The sequence below is a fragment of the Plectropomus leopardus genome, chromosome 13, assembly GCF_008729295.1.
Source record: "Plectropomus leopardus isolate mb chromosome 13, YSFRI_Pleo_2.0, whole genome shotgun sequence".
Classification (NCBI taxonomy): domain Eukaryota; kingdom Metazoa; phylum Chordata; class Actinopteri; order Perciformes; family Serranidae; genus Plectropomus; species Plectropomus leopardus.
The window spans coordinates 15,980,242-16,002,007 of NC_056475.1; the positions used below are offsets into that span (position 1 = coordinate 15,980,242).

At 38.1% G+C, this 21,766-nt stretch overlaps 1 protein-coding gene across 1 annotated transcript in view; it reads right to left on the minus strand.

Annotated features, from left to right (window-relative positions):
- Nucleotides 1–5,767, minus strand: part of rad50 (RAD50 homolog, double strand break repair protein) — a 24,792-nt gene extending 19,025 nt beyond the window's left edge. Inside the window, exons 1-7 of the mRNA XM_042499602.1 lie at nt 5,720–5,767; nt 4,681–4,818; nt 4,382–4,465; nt 4,057–4,208; nt 3,766–3,951; nt 3,399–3,603; nt 1,841–1,969 (exon numbers count right to left, since the gene is read on the minus strand). Coding sequence (XP_042355536.1) covers nt 1,841–1,969; nt 3,399–3,603; nt 3,766–3,951; nt 4,057–4,208; nt 4,382–4,465; nt 4,681–4,809 — 885 coding nt within the window. The 5' untranslated portion in view covers nt 4,810–4,818; nt 5,720–5,767. The remainder of the gene's footprint in view (nt 1–1,840; nt 1,970–3,398; nt 3,604–3,765; nt 3,952–4,056; nt 4,209–4,381; nt 4,466–4,680; nt 4,819–5,719) is intronic.
- Between the last annotated feature and the right edge of the window lie 15,999 nt (nt 5,768–21,766).

A 21,766-nucleotide genomic window follows, 5' to 3' on the forward strand; every position in this document is an offset into this window, starting at 1 on the left:
TGATGTAGATGAAGATTTCAGGTGTTAAATGAGGGAGAAAAAAAAAAAAAAAAAAAAAAAAAGCCCTTGGTACCATGGGTTATGTAGTCTTAGCGGGCAAGCCAGTCGGCATTATTTATGAAAAAAAAAAAAAAAAAAAAAAAAGGGAAAGCAGCCAGGTCGGTAACGGAGGGACCCACACATGTCTGCCATAGGCATAAACAACCCCCTGACCACGTTCAACAGAGAACAGCAATAGTAATTGATAAATTAAATATTTCACACCCCGCCGAGTGTATAGTGTCCAAAGCGCATGGTATAAATCTGTATTTGCCAGATACTGTTCGCTTAAATGTGTGTGAAATAGGAGGGGAAAGTAAATAAATAAATAAATAAAACAAAATAATAAATAAAACAAAAAAATATTGGGCCACGGCCTTTTCAGGTACGAATGACTGTTCAGACTTCAAGTGCCGAACATTTTAGTTAAATCCGTAGTTGAATTCACTCACCAAACAATCCAACAAGATCGGGGTAGAAGAGAATAACGTCCCCGGTATTTTCCTTCATCATCGTGGTTGTGGAGGGGACTCACCCAGCTGGTTGTCGCTCCTTCAAAAACGCGATGGCTTCAGCTGGTGTGTTGAACTCATGCCGGGACCCATCGGCGATTACACGGAGCTTTGCGGGGAAGCGTAGGCTGAACTGGTATCCCGCTCTCCTCAGCTCAGCCTTGACTGGGGTGAAGGCGGCTCTCTTCCTGGACACCTCAGCGCTATAATCTGCATAAATGTGAATCTCCGTGCCTCTGTAGGTCAGAGAGCCTTTCTCTCTGGCAAGCTGCATAATTCGTTGCTTCACTTGAAAGTGGTGAATGCAGGCTATGAAGGGCCGGGGTGCGCCGTCTTGTCTCCTTTGGATGGCCAACCTGTGTGCTCTATCCACGGTTGGAGGGCGAGGGAAAGCGTCGGGGCCGAGGATTTCTCCCAGTAGGGATTCAATAAAGGAAGTTGGTTTGTTGCCTTCGGTCCCCTCTGGTATGCCTATTATACGAATGTTGCATCTCCTCGACCTGTTTTCGAGGTCGTCCACCTTTGACTGCAGTTGTTCGTTCACTTTAGCAAGTTTGCCGACTGTGGATTCCATCGTGGTTAGTCTCCCCTGGAAGTCATTCATTGAGGTTTCAATAGCTTGGATTGTCTGGTCATGTCTGGCGATGGCGGCGTGGTTGGCTGAGATTTGCGCTGTCAGGCTTGTAATAATCCGCTCCTCCATGCCCGCGAGCAGTTTCTGTATGTCCCCCAGGGACGCTGCCGGTGGGTTGTCTTCATTTTCGTCTTCTGCGGGCTCGTTGCTAGCTAGTTGCTCGGAGGCTAAACCGCCATCTTGTCCGCTCTCGTTTTCAGCTTTTTTACCTTTTTTAACCATGGCGAATCGAGTGTTAAAGATAACAACCGCGGGGAAAGTATTTCGAAGTGGGTTCACCACGCTCTAAATGAGTAAATAATAGTGCAAATATCAAGTTAATGTCGAATGGTGACAGAGCCCTTCCGACTTGCTGCCTACTCCATTGCTCACCAAACCGGAAGCCCCCTATCTCATTCTTTTTTTGTATCCACCCTAAATTATTTTTCAAGCACACTGTCACATCTCCGAGAACATTTTATCCAGTGCGCTGCCTTCACAGTTAGTGATTGAGTGGAGGGTGAGCAGTGGTTTCAGTGCTGGAACCAGTTTTTCCTCTCATTCTGAAAAACAAATTTCTTTCTCATCCCTATACATGCTCTCTATCAAATTACATCACATGAAAAAAATAATCATGTTTGTTGACATGTGTTTATATGTCATATTGCTATGTTACCTGTTCCATTGTTTCCTCCAGCTCCTTGTTGTCCTGCTCCATCTGTTTCTTCCTGCTGTCTAAAGCCTTGACGTCATTGTCCAGCTTCATCACTTTCCCCAGTTTTGTGTCAATATCATTCAGTCGATTCTGAAAATTGTTATTAAAATTGAATCAATAACTTATAGGGCACTATTGTTATAATTCAGACATGCCTACACCTGTAAACACACTTTATGTTTAATTTAAATAATGTGATTTCATCTGCTGGACTCTCTGGTGGACCAAATGCTTTCATCTCAAACACATGCAGACTAGGGTTGCAATGGTATAATGTTTTCAAGGTATACCATGGTATGAAAACCACTGGTTATGATAGAGTGTGTTTAAAAAAAATGGTTTCAAGTTCCCATTATAGTGATATTTATTCAAGCAAACAAAAAAAACCCTCTGTTTTCATTCATTTAAGGGTAATGGTAACTAACAGACAAGAATTTTGTAATACCTTGATACCATGAAACTGCAATATTCTCTGAAACCGTTATCATACTGTGAAAATCTCATACCGTTGCAGCCCTAAAAGACATAATGAACTTCTAAACATTATTGCAGATTTTCTCAGAGCCATACATCAACGCAATCAATACAATATTTTAACTTGTACTTGATTTATGGATCACAGGTTTGACTTTGATGACTTCAATTTGTGTAATTAATTATTATAGTCAAATATCTAAAATGCTTCTTTGTTTGAAAATCTTAACTTTTATATCTGTCACATCAATGACTTGACTTGTGATGACGATCTGCCATTTTTTTCGACATTAAATACTTTATTCATTCCTTGAAAAACAGTGAAAATGACAATAAGATAATATTATCTATTTTCCTGAATGTCGTGCATTTTATACACTCTATTTTTAACTTTATTTTTTCCCATGTTATCTCAATGGGTTTTATTTTCCATCATATGTTATCTATTTTTATCCTTACTTTTACTAGGAGTATCAAGTGGGTTTTATCCATGTGAAGATGCATTCTATGTATTCTATTCTGATCTTATCTTATTTTTACAGTCAGGTTTTAATATGTCTTTATGTCTTTTATGTCTTTTGATGTGAAGCACTTGGTGCGTGTAATTTCTTTGTTGTGAAGTACATTGGGCGGCTGTTCTTGTATGAAAGGTGCTACACAAATAAAGTTTATTATTATTATTATTCAGTTTTTTGAAATATGTCAATTTGTTTTGTTCTAAAAATCTCCCTGAAAACAAATGTAGAAAACAACTTGTCTTCTTGTCAGACATGGCCACCCATCCAGTTATTTAAGCAAGTGAGATGACTGAAAGTCAGCTATGAAATACTGTTAGCAGTGCAATTATAAGCTAATACAAGTGGTTTATTGTTAGTATATTGCGTGATTTGATTCAAAGAAACATTACAACTTAAGAAAGCTTACTAAATCAACCTGGATTTTGTGAAAAGAAATATGAGGAAAAATCTCTAACCTACACCATCCTCTGTTGGTTTTGTCTTGAAACGTGTATCAACACACTCACAAACACACATCGTAAACAAACCTCCAGTGGCTCTATCTGGGTCTTTATCTGCTGGATGCTGTCTCTGGAGGCCATCAGCTGAGCCTCCCTGGTGGCCATGGTCTCTCTGATCTGCTGGGCTTTCTCCTTGTTCTGCTTCAGGTAGCGCAGCTCCACCTGACACTCTTTGACTGTTTGACTCTGTTTGAGACGCAACTGACGCATCGTTTCCAGAGCTTTGATATACCTGAGAGAATCACAAATAGACAGTGATAAAGAGTTTCCCTTCTGATAGCACTATCTGAATGGTATATGCAGGATGACATTATTGCTTTGGAATCATTTAACTAATGTGATACTTTTCATTGAAAGAAACAGATGAAAATATTAGAAAATGTGTTATCTTTACTTGGTTGCAGCAAAGATGGAGTCAAACTTGTCTTTGAGTGCTTTGCCCTCACTGAGAGGCCAGTTAGACTCTTCTTGGTGACAAAAGATGACATGATTCAGCACAGGCTTCGACACACCCAGTGCAGAAATCATGTCCCGATCCAGTTCACCGCATTTCGAAGACAAGCTCACCTTCTCTCCGTCTCTGGATGAATGATGATCACATGTAAAAAATTGGCACATGTAACGTTAATATCAGTAGATCTTTTAAATAGTAAACAAAAAATGAGTAAAAAAACCCGTGGCTTACTTTATTCTGGTTATGACCTGCTCCAAGCTCTTGAAGGAGTAGTTCTTTGCCTTCTGAGTGCAGGACATGGAGCGTTGGATACTCACTTTCTCTCCATTGACGTCGGTGAATAAGAGTCGGATTTGGGCTCTCACCTCCGTCTCATGGGCATCCTGGAATTCACACAGCATGAATTTACTTAGATAAAGGTAGCCTCAAGTAATCCTTACCTGACAGGGGCTACAGACAGGGACTTTAATTAGGTTAAAATTAAAATGGTAAAGACTACGGAAATATATCAAAGAGTTTGTTGCGATGAAAAAGCTGTCACAGTGAGTGAGCTCACCTTTGGATCATGAACAAATGCACCTCCTTTAGATCCAGGGGGAAGTTCTCCTGACGTTGAATACTTAAGGCACTCAATAATAGTCTGGAAACAGAAAAGGAAAGTGTCATACTGTACAAGAATGAAAACAGGCATTGCAGTAATCATTTTAAAATGCTACATGCCAAATATGAAAAGCAGCACAAATCACCAGACCAGCTAGCCTAATCCCAATACATATACTGCTAACTTTCTTCTTCATTCAATACAGGTCATGCTTTATAGTTGACCTTTACCCTCATCTAAACATGTTCTCATACCGTTTTCCCCGCTCCATTGGGTCCAACCAGCACAGTCAGTGGAGTGAAAAAAGATATAACTTGTTTGTCTTTATCCTCAATCCCGAAGCTCCTCACCCCTAGGATGCTCATCTTATCTATTTTTGACATTTTTGATCTCTGAAAGAAAGAAAGAAAGACTTAAATAACCAGAAATGCTGAAAACCAGCTAGACCAAGCCAAAGTAATAATAATAAGCAATAATACCAAGCACAGCAGCTCAAACTGCCTCGCAGTAAAAATATAACACAAAAACAAGATAAGAAAATCAAAAGACAGGCTGTGATCAATGAGATATATGAGTCAAAGCAAAAAGTACAGAGGCCAGTTAGTACAGTAAAGATATGAGAATGTATTTAAAATACAAAGAGTACCATTAGTGAGAAATAAAAAGTGAATAAAACTTTCACCCACTGTGTCATGAGAAAATACATCTTCAAGCTGCTGTATTTATAATAATAGAGTCAACTAAGGGGGAACCAACTGATTTGCAATCACTTTGGCATTTTGATTTTTTTTTTTTTTTTTACCTCAGAATAAAAAGTAAAACTGTGAGGAAACATAACACTTTAATGTAAGAGCTCCACAGTGTTAACAAACTCAGTCAACAGTTTAACTCATCCAAAACTGCTTTATTTGTTTCAAAATAAGTGCAACTGTGTGGCTTTTATTCGTGTGACTTTAATAGTTTTTGGGACACGAATTGAGAACTATAACAGGAAAGAATAAGCTGTGTCAGGAGTCAATACTTGTTTACGACGCATTCACGCATTTGGTCTTTTCAGGAGATTTGGTGATAATATGAAAACCCCTGTAACAGTTAGCTAGGATGTCAGGGAAGCTAACACTTCACATGGCTACCAAACATGCAGGCTAACGTTAGCTTACAGCCTAAGTTCGCAGCGTTTGACAGTTAGCGACTGACTGACTAACAGAGTGCTCCTCCGTGCAATAAGACAATAATGACTTTCGCTTGTTTGCTTTAGTCTCTAGACGCATATATGGCTTGAATTCAACCTACCTTTTAGAGTTGTTGTGGTACAGATGTGAAAACAGAGTTTTCGCGCTGTAGGGAATGTGACGTAAAAAGCGCCGATTCCTGACTTCCGGGAGCTGAAACGTGAACATAGAACAAGAACATATAGAAGGACAGTCCCCGCTCACACGTCCTGCGTTTGTGTCACCGAGTCTGTTTGCTGTCCACGCATGAGGTAAATGTTCATTTACGCAATTATTTCATCCGCTATTTCATGAAAGTTATTTGAAGTACACCAAAGGAACGAACTGGCAATATACGGCTGCAGGAGCTATATCTGTTAATTTCATTTCTATTACCAAGGGTCAGTTAAGTTCAATCTCCCTCTCATAGACAGTAAATAAAGAAATAAAAATAATAGGTTAATATTAACATTTATAGTAAGATCTTTATCAGAGAGTATAGAAACCTGCCTAAACTGTATATTTCAATCTTCTTGTTATCTGTTGTGTGAAATATTTATATACATATTAATATTCAGAATGATTATTGCTTGTATTTTTAAGACTTTTTGGGGAATTTCTGCCATGCCATCTCCTTGAAATACCCTTTTGAATGCAATCCCTACTAACCTATCATGTCCCATTCCCTGTTTTTAAACATTAAAATTTCAAATGCATTTTTTAGCTGCTGCAGTGGAAGAATTATATAATTATGTTGAGACACTTTAAAAAATACCCACCCCATAACAAACCATTTTCATCCCAAAAATCTTTAATCTTATTTATTTATTTGTCATTGTTGTCAACAAATCCCATAATAATCCAGATCTCAATGCATCATGTTTCCTATACGCTACTCTCTGTGGCTGAGTCCTATAGAAGATGCAAATCTTTAACATGGGTCAAAATATAGCAGTAGTTTTATTTTCTAAAAAGTTGGCTAGTTTCCTAACAACTGGGTACTGTAGTTTAAGCAGATGGTACCAAAACAGGAGCACATTTTGTTGGGGGAATATTTTCAGCAGTGCATCAGATTAATGCGCATCTGGTGCTCTATGAGTAATAGGGTGTGGTATTCAAATAAACTCTGGTGCCTGTTCAAACAAGATATAAAACAAGATATAGGACTAAAACATGGTTTAAACAGTTCTTTTCTTTGCCTTAGAATAAATAAAATAAAATATGTCTGAAAATGGATGCACTGTCTGAAAATGGATGTCATCGTCACTGTGTTTGTAGTTTTGAATGCCACATAAATAAAAGATTGTACTTTTAGGTTTATTGCATGGAGGTTTGTCTGTTTATGTATATGCTTGGTAATTTGGCATAGATATTAAGCATGTATTTCCCCATAATCCTGACCAGTCCTTCTGTTATTCTGTTACAAGTAAGTATGTTCTCATACTGTATATTCCAAACAATATAAATCAACACATTTACCACAAGAGGACAGTGTTTCTCTGTGGAAAAGCCACTGCTGCGAAATCCCACAGATAACATGAGTCCCTCCTCTCTTCTCTTCTTCTCTCCTCATATTGCTAGACATTCATTTGTTACAGTATTACTTTGCAGTATCTCAGTCATTACAAGTCAGTTAGATACAGATGAGATCTACTTGCCTTAGCAGTTATTTCCACAATTTACATTATGAACTTCATTAAATAGCGAGCCCAAATATAGAATACAAAGTTGTATACTTTTGTAGAAAAGAAAAATCCAGTTTTCTTTAAACTTGGAGTATTCGCTCTTCAAACAAGAAAAAATCTTGCTTCTTTTCCACATTCCGGTGCTTGAGCAAAAAAGAAGAAAATAATAAAAAACAGATTCTAAGAACATAAAACTCAGACCCCAGCTGACACACTGTGTGTGTATGTGAGAAAGGGAGGGGGGGAATAAATCTAACTGGGATAAAAGGACATGAGTTATTCTCAGCCTGTGTCTGGAATATGAAGAACAGTTTGTGGATGTCCACAGGGACCTGCAGGACTGGTGTTCATGACCTGCAGCTAACCCCCTAAAAACCTGAGAACATCATCTCTCTGACTTCCGCTCTGTTCTCTCCCCCTTGAAAGAACACACACACACACACACACACACACACACACACACACACACACACACACACACATACACTCCCACAAACTGCCTTCTGCTTTCAGCCCACTGATTCAGTCTGTCTGTGTTATCAGCCCACTGACTCATTGTGCCTCAGTCTGTCCAGCTCATGGCCCTATTTCTATTTTCATCCTGTCCCGACATGAAAATGCCATGACCTTGTATCTTGTGTTGGACCACTGGAGGTATATGTGTATGTGTGTGTTATTATGTTTATGTGTCTGAGTGTGAAAGCCTAATCCCACATGCCCCCGGTCACCCTCCCTGTCTAAATGGCTAATGGAATTGGTTTACTTGGCGTTTTTGATAATCACACGGACGAATCGGGAAGCAGCTGGTTCTGCCCCGCTCATCATCAAAATATGGTGGGAGTGCAAGTGAGGATAGAGGGGGGGCTCAAAGGGGAAGACGTTAGAAGGGAAACAATGTAGATGCAGTGACAGAAAGTGGTGGTTAGAAAAAGCTATATTTTTCTTCTAAATAAATAAATGAGATGTTGTGGACTGACAGCCAACAGCATTCATCAGAGGTAGACCCAGGAGCAGGACAGACAGTTTTACCTTTCACTGAACTGTCTGGTTTTTTTTTTTGGTTTTTTTTTTACATTTTATAAACTCCTTTCACAAAAATAACAGCAAAATTACATTCAATATTTTATTAAACCCTGAGGGGCTGTTGTGATGGCATATCAGCCTTGTGGTGTCCAACAAACATTGAGAGACAGTGAGCGTTGATATGAAAGATGAAAATGATTTGATGGTGCATCAGAAGGTGTTCCGACTGCTGTGTGATGGATTAAAATTACACATCACATCACACATTTTACATTTTACATTTCACAGAAAAGTAACAAACAATAATATTTGAGAGTACATCTTTTTTTTTCTTCAAAAATCTTTAATATTCAGCAAATTCCTGGACTTAATTTTCCAAGTCTAATGATTGCTGAGTAGTGCCCATGGCCAGTGTCCTTATAATGGTTCTGAGCCTAAAATAGAGATAGATTTAGTTCTGAAAAGCAGCCTTTTGAGCTCATCACCAAAGCATTCAATGAATAGTGACTTGTCCTGTTTTTGCCAAATTCAGCTATGATTTCTGTGCTGCTTTTTTTTTGTAATTTTTTTTAAAACATTTCTTACACTATATGACAATAAGGCTGAAATCCTTTATATACAGAAGAACCACAAAAAAGAGAGAGCAACTGTAGCATTTTCATTGAATCTTAATGGTAGAGTTTCTGTGAAATAAGTATGCATACATCTATGTATGAATCATCTCTCAGCAAGCTACAGTACTTTGTAGTGCTTCCATGGGGAGTTTTGTATGGTTTGGCTTTGTGATTTTACTCTGTCAGAGAGACGTTTTCATCTGTTTGACTTCACATTTATGCTCAAGGCTTTACAGTATATTTACTGGAATGTCTTCAATGTCTTTTTTCACTCCTTTTTGATTTTGAAGTCTTGCTGCTTGTGCATATCTTGCACAGCACCTCCCACACACTCAGGATTTGTCAAATTGAGTTAGAAACTTGGGGGGTGTCTCCGCTGTCTCCTCCAAAAAGCACCTCTCTTTTTCTCTTCAGGGAGTAATCTGGGGCAAACAGCTTCTGATTTTTTCTCAGCAGAATGTATACACATTAAAAAGTAGTAATAATCAAATTTTAGCTGACATTTTTCATCAATAGCAGCTCAAAATAATAAAGGGATGAAATTAATTTATTTACATAAAACAAAAATAACTATTTATTAGGACTGCCCATTGAAAGTTTGAGGTTCAAATGATCAGTTGGAGACACCTTAGTTGAGCAAGTCTTTTTTTTTTTTAAATTACCAGTCATTTTGCAGTGCAGTGTACTTCTCTGAATATTTGCTCCCCGGATTTTGCAAGGACTTGACTGATGACAGTGTTGAATATTATGTAAGATAAAGACAGGATGCATCAAGCGTTTCCCGCACTGCAAATGGCAGGTGTGTGGAGGTGAAAATGTAAGCAGGGATCAAATTTTGATTTATTCGTCACACAATTATTTTAATATGTACAAACAAGTAGGGATGTACTGATTCTGTGGACAACAATATTTATTAACATCAGAAAGTCTAGCACAATACAATTTTTAGGTTAATGCAATTCAGCCTGCGATCGATATGAGATAACATCAGAAAATATCCTTATTGTCTTTTTCGTAGCTGCTTACCATTATCTTCTGGGCACTGTCACTATTACTGTTTCATAATTAGGAAGGAGGTGTTCTCGGACAGAAATTGTGACACAGAGGTGCCATAGGAATTTAAAAATAAAGTCCAACTTTTTGATATAGGATTGTCCAATAGCATATCCTACGATCCCCATGTTTATTTATCTCTCTTAATATCTCCCTACCTTCAAGTGTGGCTCAGCAACTGCTTATCAGAGTAGCATATTGCTCCTATGCCCTTAGATGTGTTTTCACTCCTTGTGTATTTCTAATCAGGCAGGAGAGAAGTGGCTGCTATTGATTTTGAACCAGGCAATTATGAGAAGGTGGGGAGAAAGAGAGTCTGGTGGATATAAGCAGGTGAAATGGGTAAAGAGGTGGAGGGAAATATTGAATGCACAGGTCCAGGTTGTGAATGGAAGTAATGAGGTCATTGAATTCAATTACTGTGTGCTGCATAACATGAATAACAATGTCACCTAAAATCCACAAAAATTGTATAATAGGCAGCTGCGGCCAAGACAATTAATAATGGCTATGTTTGATTTAAGTGAGCCAATTAACAAAATTTGCTTGACAATAAAATTGACTATTGTCAGTGCTTGCATATTGGCACACTTGAATCACATTGACTCATTATACGTCAAAATTAGCTGCAGCTGTGCTTATGACACTTCTTTGAAAAGTGTCTGTCTATAGGCCATTCTGTGGTTATACAGTAGGTTATGAATATGACCCTGGTGCCAAAGCTATTGGCTTTACTGTCACTCTTGTTCATTTTGCATGCAAAAACTCTTAAATGTTATTCCAACTTCATAACATTAGCCATCTGTTGCATACACAAGCCAACAGTCCAGTTTCTATTGTGTGGGCCTGCGTCAGCTGAGACAATGTTGTACCCAATAGGAGTACTTCTATATTTTTGGGAATGTACTTATTTGTTTTCTTGCTGAAAATCAGACGACTGTGGCTCAGAGGTAGAGCAAGTCGTTCTCTAATTGGAAGGTCAGCGGTTCGATCTCCAGCTTCTCTGGGCAACATGTTGAAGTATCCTTGGGCAAGATACTGAACCTCAAATTGCTTCCGATGCCGTGTCCTCGGAGTGTGAGTGCACGTGAATGATTACTGAGTAGCAGGTAGCACCTTGTACGGTATCCTCGGCCACCAGTGTGTGAATGTGTGTGAATGGGTAAATGTGATAATGTTGTGTGAAAGTGCTATGAGTGGTCAATAAGACTAGACAAGAGCTATACAAGTAGTCCATTTACCATTTACCATTTAGACGAAAAGGTCTATACCAAGAAGCTCTGTACCACTTTACCACAGGTTGACCATGCAAAGTATGCACTGTTGCATGCAGTATGCACACAGTTGGGACATACTAATTCCTCATGACACTGTGCCCTGAACTTTGACCCTCTTTCTCATATATTCATTACCATGGAGATAAAACAATTGCTGTTCACTGAGCTTGCCAGAGACAAAGATCAGCCTGGAGAGCTCTGCTGTTGTTACTTTACAATGTTTAACTTTATAAGTCATACTTTGTAAAATAACAACAGTTAAAAGTTATAACGGAATATATTGTGCATATGCATTTCATGCATAACTTACCCTACAGATGCATTTCTCTATCTATTTTGATTATTCCCTATCTATTTAAATTATTTTTGTTGTTGGTAATCTATCTATGATTATTTTGTTGGCTAAACAATTCATATTCCTATTATTACCATTCGACTAATCATCAGTAACTTGAATGCTCTGCCATTGTGGCTTCTGATTGCTGTCAATCAGCTGTCAGCCAGCTGTCAAATGTGACATATCTGTCGCTGTACAGAGAATTGTGGGTAAGAATAGCTAGAAAAGCATGCTGGCTTGCATACTGCAAAATCTGAACAAATGTAATATAACATCCTGGTATTTTTGGCATACTACATTTGACATAATATGGAACATATAAATATTTTTTCCCATACTCTATAGCATGGTAGTATAGCATATCTAAAGCTTGAGCCCAAAGACAGCTAGCTTAGCATAAAGACCCACAACATGAGAAAACAGCTCACCTGGCTCTGTTCAAAAGTAAAAAAATAAATTGCTCCACCAACACCTCTAAAGATCCCAAATAAACATGTCGTATCACAAGCATAGACATTAAAATTGAAGGACAGCAGTTTGTGAACTGCTGTTTTGAAGTCTTTATTTCAGCACTTCAGCTATCGCCATCTTGTTAATTTGGGGCCATGAGTGAGTATATTTTCGCCTTGCTGCTTGATCTCAGGCAGCCAGTGTAGCTGTGTCCCCATGCTTCAGGTGTTTCATCTACACTAAGCTAAATGACTTGCTTTGTATTTAGCATACCGATCCAAGAGTGACATGAATATCCCCATCTAATCCTCAAGAAAGGAGACAAAGTATATTTCCTCAAATGTCGAACTATTCCTTTAATGTCAGATCTGTGACGCTGAGAGCTGTTAACATTTAACGTTGCAGTTATTTGACAGCTGCACCTGTTTATGACTATCACAAACACTATGAAAAGACCCAATTCAGCACAGAGCTTCTGAGTGCTGCTTCATTCAACATCGATACCTTTTTTAGTTTTTTCCTTTTTTTAAATTTTGAAATATATAGGCCTAATTGGTACAGTGACAGGCTTTATTAGATCTAGATTTGAGACTCAGCTTTCATACACACCACTAATTATGTAGTAACATTACATCCTGTTGTGGATTTGGTTGGTGGGGTTTGTTTGTTTATTTGCTGGCAGCTCATGCTGACAGTGTTGTGTACAGCTAGTAATGTGGAACTGGAAAACATGATAGGTAGTTTCAAAATATGTTTATTTGAGTCTTTTACTCTTTTGTTTTAATTACCTTTTATTGTCAGACTGTGAATATAATTATCAGACAGTGCACATTTAGTTATAAATTTACAGTAAATAAATTAATAAAATGCATTAAGTTCTCAAATAAATGCAGACTAGCTGCTCAAGTAAATAACGCTTCACACAAAAAAAGACTGAAGGAACCTGCTTTTCAGTCCAGACCGGACCTCTAAAGTCTGGTCTAAATTTGGTCAACTTGATATTAAACGGTAGACTAAACAAGCTTCTGGGCACATTTTTTAACACAAGGCACCGGGCAGTAGCTGTCGACTTGAAGACTCTTCATCTCCCACCCGAGATGCTTCATCACCTCTGCTGATGAAGAGAAAGCTGACAAAGCATCTTGAATGAGTGGCACTTTACAAAGCTTGTGGACAAAATATGCAACCCTAGAAATCTCCTATACTCCTAGCAATCACATTTGTGTGTCACGAAGCTGACAACAAGACCGAACAAATGCTTTTCTTACAGATCTAAAAAAAAAAAAAAATTAAAAAAAACACCAAACGACAAAAAACAAAACAAAACAAAGGAGGAGGGAAAGACAACAGTCACAACAAAGACAGAAACAGAAAGCAAAAGCACCACAGAGAAGGAGGGTTACAGATACCTCCCTCCTGTTCTACTCTAATAACAGAAAAGGTGGAGGTGACAGAAGTGGCTGCTGGGTAGAAGGAAATAAAATAATACTGAGTGACAGCCTCAGCACACTGACACACAAGAGTAGAAAGTGTAGATGTATCCTGTCTTAGCACAAGTATAACTAACGACATAAACCAAGGCTCTGTTTTATTGAAGTGTCCAAGTACACACTGCACACTGGTGTTACAAATAACATTAATGATGCCTCCAGGTAGCCGTGACAGCGTGACAAAGAGCCAGCGTGCACAATACGAGCACCCTGAAATCGCAACAATGACACACAATCCAGCCATTGTTAATTTCATTACTTATACCTGTGTTTTTCTTACCATGTCAAAATAAATGAATACTGTGAATAAGACCAGGAAGTGGCACAACCAAATGGAACGCTGCCATTATTAATGTTGTTAGTCACACCTGAGTTCACATGTCCTCCATAAGAAAGGCCTATTGCAGGGGACTGTGGAGGCACACAGCACCAGACTGAATTGAAAAACTGCCCAAAATTAAAGGTCAGTACAATTATCATAATATACACATTACTTGTTGAATTAAAAAAAGGGGGGGGCAACAGATAGACACAAACACACACATGCACATCGCTCTGTTGGCTTTTATGGCACCAAACATGCAAAGAGAGACCTCTGCAGACAGTGACAGAGCAGCTGAAGGAGACACAAGCAAACAAAGCTGGTGAGAAAAGAGGGAACATGTGGACCTGGTAATGGGAGATAAATTTGCCTCCCTCTGCTGAAGCGTTGTGCAGTCAGGAGATACACAGCATCGATGACACAACAGTGAGCAACCAAACCACCAAGAAAATAAGGGGGAGACAGCAAAGAAATATGAATCTGCTTTGAATGAATCTGCTCTGAAGGAGTTTTTACATTGTTTGACACATTACAGCATCAGTAGATTTTTTTTTTTTTACTCCTCTTACCACTAATCTTGTGGTGTTTCTTACGGTTGTAATATATTTGAAAGATCTTCCTACCTTCAGGCAGCTGTTGGACTCCATTTATTTCAACTCATTGTGAAAATGGACTTAAAACAACTTAAATGTGATTGGTTTATCTCTCTCTGTATGTCATGTCTACTTCATAATGGGTACAAATTCAGCTGCCTTTTTAAAGCCTTGATTGAAACTTGTGAGCCCTGTGGATACCTTTGCACCAAGTATGCATTAGGCTGCCTACACCCTGCCAACTCAGTTATTTTTAGACACGACTGAATGATTTTGTTCTCTTGAAAAACATCACAACATGAAACAGAATAACAGCCTATAGGTTTCTTTTCAAATAGTTATACATCTGAACTCCTGCAGGTTTCTTTGAAGAGAATTATGAATGTATTGAGCAAATGCTTTAGGGCCCATTGTTGTAATCTCTCTCCATATTGTTTGTTCCTCTCATCTTATCTCAGCCTTGAGCTCAGTGTCCCACTTTGATGGAACTTGCATGATGGAAAATGAGCCGGTGCATGAAATCAGCAGAAGTAAAGCTGCCAAGTGAGTTCACCCAAGACAGCGAGCTAGAAAGGGAGCAATTATTATGAACAAGAGAGGTTACTACGTTGTCAGGCTTCGGATCTACAGCACTCATCCGATCTTTGTGTTGTCATCAATTGTTTGAAATGATATGTCTAGCTTCTTTGAAATTGTGTTTATATACAAATAATTTGATACAGGGTTACACATGTCCCTTTACAATATATGTAGGTATATAAAGTAAGTCCTTATGTCATACAGGCAATTAATACAGAATGACTGTTTCAAGGGCCACAGCTACAATGTAAGACCAGCTCTTTTATCATTTATATAACTTATTGCTCCTACCTGCCTGTTTGCACTTTCTTATGTATCCGACATTTGTACATCTTTAATGGTGTGTTGTGTTATGTGTTTGTATGTACCTTGTATGTACCCTGTTTGTATGTATGTACCTTTTTCGATGATTCAGTATACTTAACAAAATTTAAATGCAAAACTTTTGTATTTGCTCCTATTATTTTTGTGATCATCCCAAAGCGCACCTGTGTGTTGCTATTTAATCAACATCTTGTTGCCACACCTGCTATGTGGATAGATTATCCTTGAAAAGAAAAGGTGCTCACTAACATGTATTTTAACAAATTTGCAACCAAAATTTAAGAGAAATAGATCTAATGACTACATACAAAAAAAGTATGAGGTTTTGAACCTAAAGTGCTATGTTTGAATTTTGCTTGGAGTATGAAAAAATAGCTGACAAATGGGTTCTAAGGCTGGCAGGCAGGTAACAGGTAACAACACCAGGAACACAAAAAGATCAGAAAGATTGAAACTAATTCATTTGGAACCCAAAACACTAGGAAATAAACGTACTCCAGGAAACAGCAAAGGAGGAGATGCTGACAAAAGACAAGAAAGGAGGCACCAGGGAGAACAGGTTAATTAATCACAAGTGGAACTGATAAACTCATTGAACACAGGTGTGGTGGAAAACAAGCAGGAAAAAACAGAAAAGACAAAAAGTCAAGCAAGATATAACACGAGACTAATATAACAAAATAAACACCGAACATAACCAACTGAATCGAACGTGGAAAGATCCTGTGACAACATTATAAACAAACCTCATTAACAGCAGAAAACACTTTGCACCATAATTGTAAAGGCATTCTGGAGTCGAGGATAATATACATGTTCATCTGCCATACATAAGATGCCCCTCTGTAGCATTAAATCACTGTCTGTTTCATCTCTCATGCATGAATAATCTTATTGTAAGGAAATACAATTACATTTACAATACAAGTTTACTTCTACCAGACTGTCAACCAACCATCATCTCACAAGATTCATCATGGTGTGATGTCACTATCTGAATCCAGCATCCAACAAATATTTCGCATTATTGACATTTTTTTAGTGATTTTTACCAACATATATTGTTTTCTATCCACATCAATCTTACAGCCTGCAGGTGTTGACAGTTCCTCTGAAGCTTTATAAAAGACAATACTCCAGGACATAGTGTCAACGGCATTGATTAAAGTATTGCTTTCACAGCAGCAGATGAAATCATCTGTACAGATGTCTTTCTGAGTGATGTTTTGATCTTCAGAGGCCAGGCAGGCCCACTCCCTTCCCTCAAGTCTATTCGGACCAGATGAAAAACAACATTACCACTGAGAATGTGATGGATGAACACACAGGAATGACAAACTCATTTAAATATTGTCAACAACTGCTAATATAAAACTGATAAGATGGTTGCTGTATGAATGTGTTCTGATAAAGTTCTAATAGGGTTTATTTTAGTTTTATATACAGTTCAATCTGGGCTCAGGACAGTTGTGGGGAGTAAATATTTATCTTTTTAACACTGTTTGACAAAATTTTGGCTCATCTAAATTCTATTCCAAAATCAAATCTTTACTCATGCACTTTTAAAGTTCAGAATCAAAAATACATATTTTCTCTCTTGCCTTTAGTGCTTTTTAATCAATATATATTGTTTTGGTGTGAGTTACTGAGTGTTGGAAATATTGGCCGTAGAGATGTCTGCCTTCTCTCCAATATAATGACAATTGATGGCATGCTTGTTGTGCTCAAAGCAACAAAATATATGTAACCACACCCACCAACTGTATCACTGCACAGAAGGAAGCATGCATCTGCTGCTATAACACTACAGCTGAGCAGAAGAGAATGAATGACAATGAGAATTTACTTGAGAATTTATGTTTTATTTGTTGCTTGTTTGCTGTCACAAGCATGAGCCTCTGGTTCATTAGTAGGAGCACGCTCTGTGACACTGTTCACTAGAAGGAAATATGGTTCCTATGAAACTGCTCATAACAAGGTCTGTGGGTTATCTTGAGTAAACAGGTCATAATTTCTGGAAAGAGACATTGCTGTTGAGTTTTTCAGATTTTTTTTTTTTTTGGGCCACTTTCAGCACCACAAGTCGAGTGCCATCTCATTCCATTATAATCAACACAAGGCATAAATCTCTGTAGCCAACATCTCGAACACTTGGCAATTCACACCAAAACAATCTGGATTCATAAAAAGCAGGTGAGAGGAGAAGTATGTATTTTGGGTTGAACCATCCCTTTAAACATGCAGAGTTAATGAAGAGCTGTGCAAGTTTTTAAGTTATTTTGCAGTTACTCTGTGGCTTTTTTTGTTTGTTTTGGCTTAGATATGTTTCGATCCGTCCAACTGTGTCTGTCTGCGTGTGTTTGACATATGTAATGGCAGAGTACAGATGTGTGCTGCAGTCCTGCAGAAGAACAGCTTGTTTGTCATTTGCTCATCCAGCTACCGGCACAATATCTCAAATGGAGCAATTATTTTCTCTCTGCTACTCCCAGCTCCTAACAACACAAGACACCTCCATTATGTTAGTTATAATCTATCATCTAGGATAATCATCTTTTGAAAAGTAATTCACACTCTGTGTCTCTTTTCACCTTTCAATGCTCACTGCTGATTACATACCCTGTGGCTGCCGAGAGGCACAGATTTCATACATTTTAGTTTTACAGCCAGAGGCCACACTGCAAGAGCCTTAATAGAACGAAACATATTAAGCATGTCAAGAGGAAAAGCTTTCAACAGACTAGGGTGTTAAGATGCTTCATTCATCATCGTTTTCTGTGTAATGCCTTGTTTCACACCACTGCATGCTTGTCTCCCTCATTACTGCTGCTATAACGAAAAGCACCCACACACACCAAAAGCAGAACGTCCCCAGCCTGGATTTACTGTAAGTGAGGTTAAACTTTTTGTGTTCATTCGACAGCACGATGTGAGCTGCACTGGCTTGGATTTAAAGCCTGCATACTAAAGCTGAGCTGAAAAGCCTTTTTGATAAAAAAGAATGCAATACTGGGTATGTGTGTGGTGGGAAGCAATGTTGTGGTGTGTGTGTGTGTGTGTGTGTGTGTGTGTGTGAATGTTAGACAAAGAGTGAGAGAAACAGATAAAATGTGTCAAACAGAAATTAATGAATCGCCTTTAGCAATTAAAATTCATAAAGACAGCAATAAAATTTCAACCAATCTCAAAACAGATGGTAGTGTCCTGCCAGGCTGCCACAGTAAGATCAAGACAAAAAAAGGAAAAAAGACACTTTTTCTGTAGTTGTCTGATTCTTTGGTGAAATACACCAGCATTAGGACGTCTCTGGGTGTTATTAAAGATACAAAACATCACAATTAACTGAAAGACACTGTCACATTTCAGGAGAGTGTTTCAATCAAATCACATAATCTGATTAAAGTGAAAACCAATGTGTGGACAGTCATGTGAAAGTATATGAAAAATAAAGTTTGCATAATCAAATTTAATGTCTTTGGGCTGAAACAAATATCTAATACATTCTATCAAAGTACTGATATCAAGGGTACCCTGTCTTATATTTGCTAGCAAGAAAAGCAACTACTGTATGACGGTTTTGGAAAATTAAACATTTTTCAAAATCATTGCTTTAAACCCTTATCAGCTACAACATTTGAAAGAGAAGTAATATTCTGCTTCTGTGGAACTTCAAAACAAATATCAAGGAGGTTGAATAAGAACACGGAAACTAAAATGTAATCTTATTTTGATGTGTTGCTTTCATACAGTGCAAAATGGAAGAAATTGAGCGAGCAAATACTTTTGCAAGGCTCTGCTAATATTGACAATCTCTTCAAAGACAAACAAATAATCAAGGAAACCACTATCAAATAATAAAGTCTCTAAATCTCACTGCAGTAAACATTACACTACTACAATGCTGCAAATGTGTGAACCTGCCAGTGAATGAAAAGAGGTAAAAACACATGAGGAAACTCCAGCACACATTTCTCATACAGTCTGACCAGTTTGATTAAAAATTCATAATGGAACTGTGATTACATGCTTTACATAATTCTGTCTAGTTGATGGATGGATGGATGGATGGATGCATAGATGGATGGATGGATTGATGGATGATAGATAGATAGATAGATAGACAGATAGATAGATAGATGTGTTTGTTTATGTGTGCACGTTATTTTTAGAGATTGACCTTTTAAAACCTACTTTATCAAATGAAACTGCCGACAGATGGTCCAAATATCATCAAGTGCTCTCAATTTGTATTATCCTCGGATACAAAAGGAAGAGACGAGGGAGGATGAGAAGAACAAAGGAAGATAAGCTTGTCAGTGTATGTGTGTGTATACATAACTGGAGACTGCAGAGCTTAAACAGATATTACAAAAGTTCCACAAATTGGAGGGAAGTAAAGTAAATAAAAAAAGGTAAGAAACCTTCAAACGTCCAGTAGGGTAATATATTGGCAGAAACGGAATGTAATATATTAAGTATGTTTTCTTTAGTGTATAATTACTTAAAAATAAGAATTGTTGTGTTTGCATTTCCTTAGAAAGAGCCATTTATATCTACATATTGAGTGGGTTCTCTTCCACAGAGTACGCCATATTGCACCGCCATGTTTCTACAGTAGCCCAAAACGTACAAAACAAATTATTATGATTATTATGATGATGATGATGATTATTATTATTATTATTATCATTATTATTATTATTATCATTATTTAGCATGACACTGTTTTATTTGGTGTTTTTTACAGGTTTTAATCACCATGTTTGTTTGTATTGCAGGTGAAGAGGCCTCTGCAGTAAAAACCTCTGTAACAATGGAGAAATTCTAACGTGGAGAAGCTGGTACAGGCTGTTCTCACAAACAGTTTGTATGTTTTCCAGCAAAAAGTAATACACCCAAACTCTTACATATGACACATATGTTGAAAGGTTGTGATCACGTGACCAATGCACCGATGGGCGTACACAAGTGGTCTTGTATAGAGGCAGGTTGGGGTGGTGGATGGGTCACAAAAAGCTGAACATTCCCCCCAAGACTTTCCCATAGAGACATGCACTGTGAAACAAGTGAACTTTGAGTCATTTTAAGGTATGCCCTCACTATGTGTCTTCTCCTAAACCTAACCACAGTAGCTTTTGTTGCCTAAACCTAACCTTTGAAACCTTACATTGATTACGTAACTGTATGTTAAGGAAGTAACAACATTGACTTCATCGTATGAACTGCATCGTACTGCTGTGTGTGCATTTTCGTAGGATATCAAAAATACTGTTCTATGAGGATACATTGGCTGGTTGTAATTGTGATCCTCACCACTGGACATTTAATTCCCCCGAAATCCTACACACTATTCCTTTAAATATAACGTCTGTTTTCAAATGTACATTTTATAAAGTGGACTTTTAATTCCCATTGATTTGACTTGACTGAGCCATTTTAATGCTACAACTAATAATGAAAAGGTCTTTTAATTGTGGTCACTGCCTGTCATCTCTTTATTTTACACACTATCTCCTCTGTTCCCATTATCTTACGTTGTATAAATAAATATCCTTTTAGCTCTAAGGGAATTCAAGCAAAACACTAATTAAGAGCCTAATGGCTCAATGAGATTACTTAGAGGTCCCTCTGGAAGCAGCAATAAACCTCTATCACATGCAATGCTGCCACACGCTGCAAAGAGCAGCAAATATATGTGATGACGCACACAAATGCACACAGATCATACATAAGGTTTTGATTTTGTTGAATCACCACAATGAGGAGTATTAAGGAGGCCGTTCAGCTGTTGGGTGTGTGTCAGATGGTGAATCTCAGTGGTGGGATTAGAGCACAGCATTTCCTTCAGCTGTGTGCATGGTGGTAAGACGCCCCACAACAACAACCTGGGACCTGATAGATGTCACACTGACAGAGAGGATTTGGAAGAGGGGAGAGAGCAAGAGCGCGCGCGTGTGTGTGTGTGTGTCTGGAACATATTTGCTGTGGATTAGTCTCCTATTCATCCCTGGCCCCTTTCTCTCTCTCACACACGGACACACACACACACACACACACACACACACACACACGCACACACACTCTGTAACATATCAGTGAAATATTAGAAAGGTACGACTGTGTAATGTCTGACATTTCTTGTTTTTTAATGTTGTTTTCGTTTGTTCATTTTACAAAGAATGATCTAATGTTGTTGCCGGTTTGAAGAACGGTGAAATATCACCTTCATAGAAGTCTCATAAATGTCCACACTAATGTTTTACTATTGCTGTTCCCTGTAAATAAGATTTCCAATGTGCCTTTAAAGAGAAATCTGTCTTGACAGCAAACATTGATCTAAGGGGAGGCAACCCAATTGCCAGAATAAATGTTAGCATTGTGC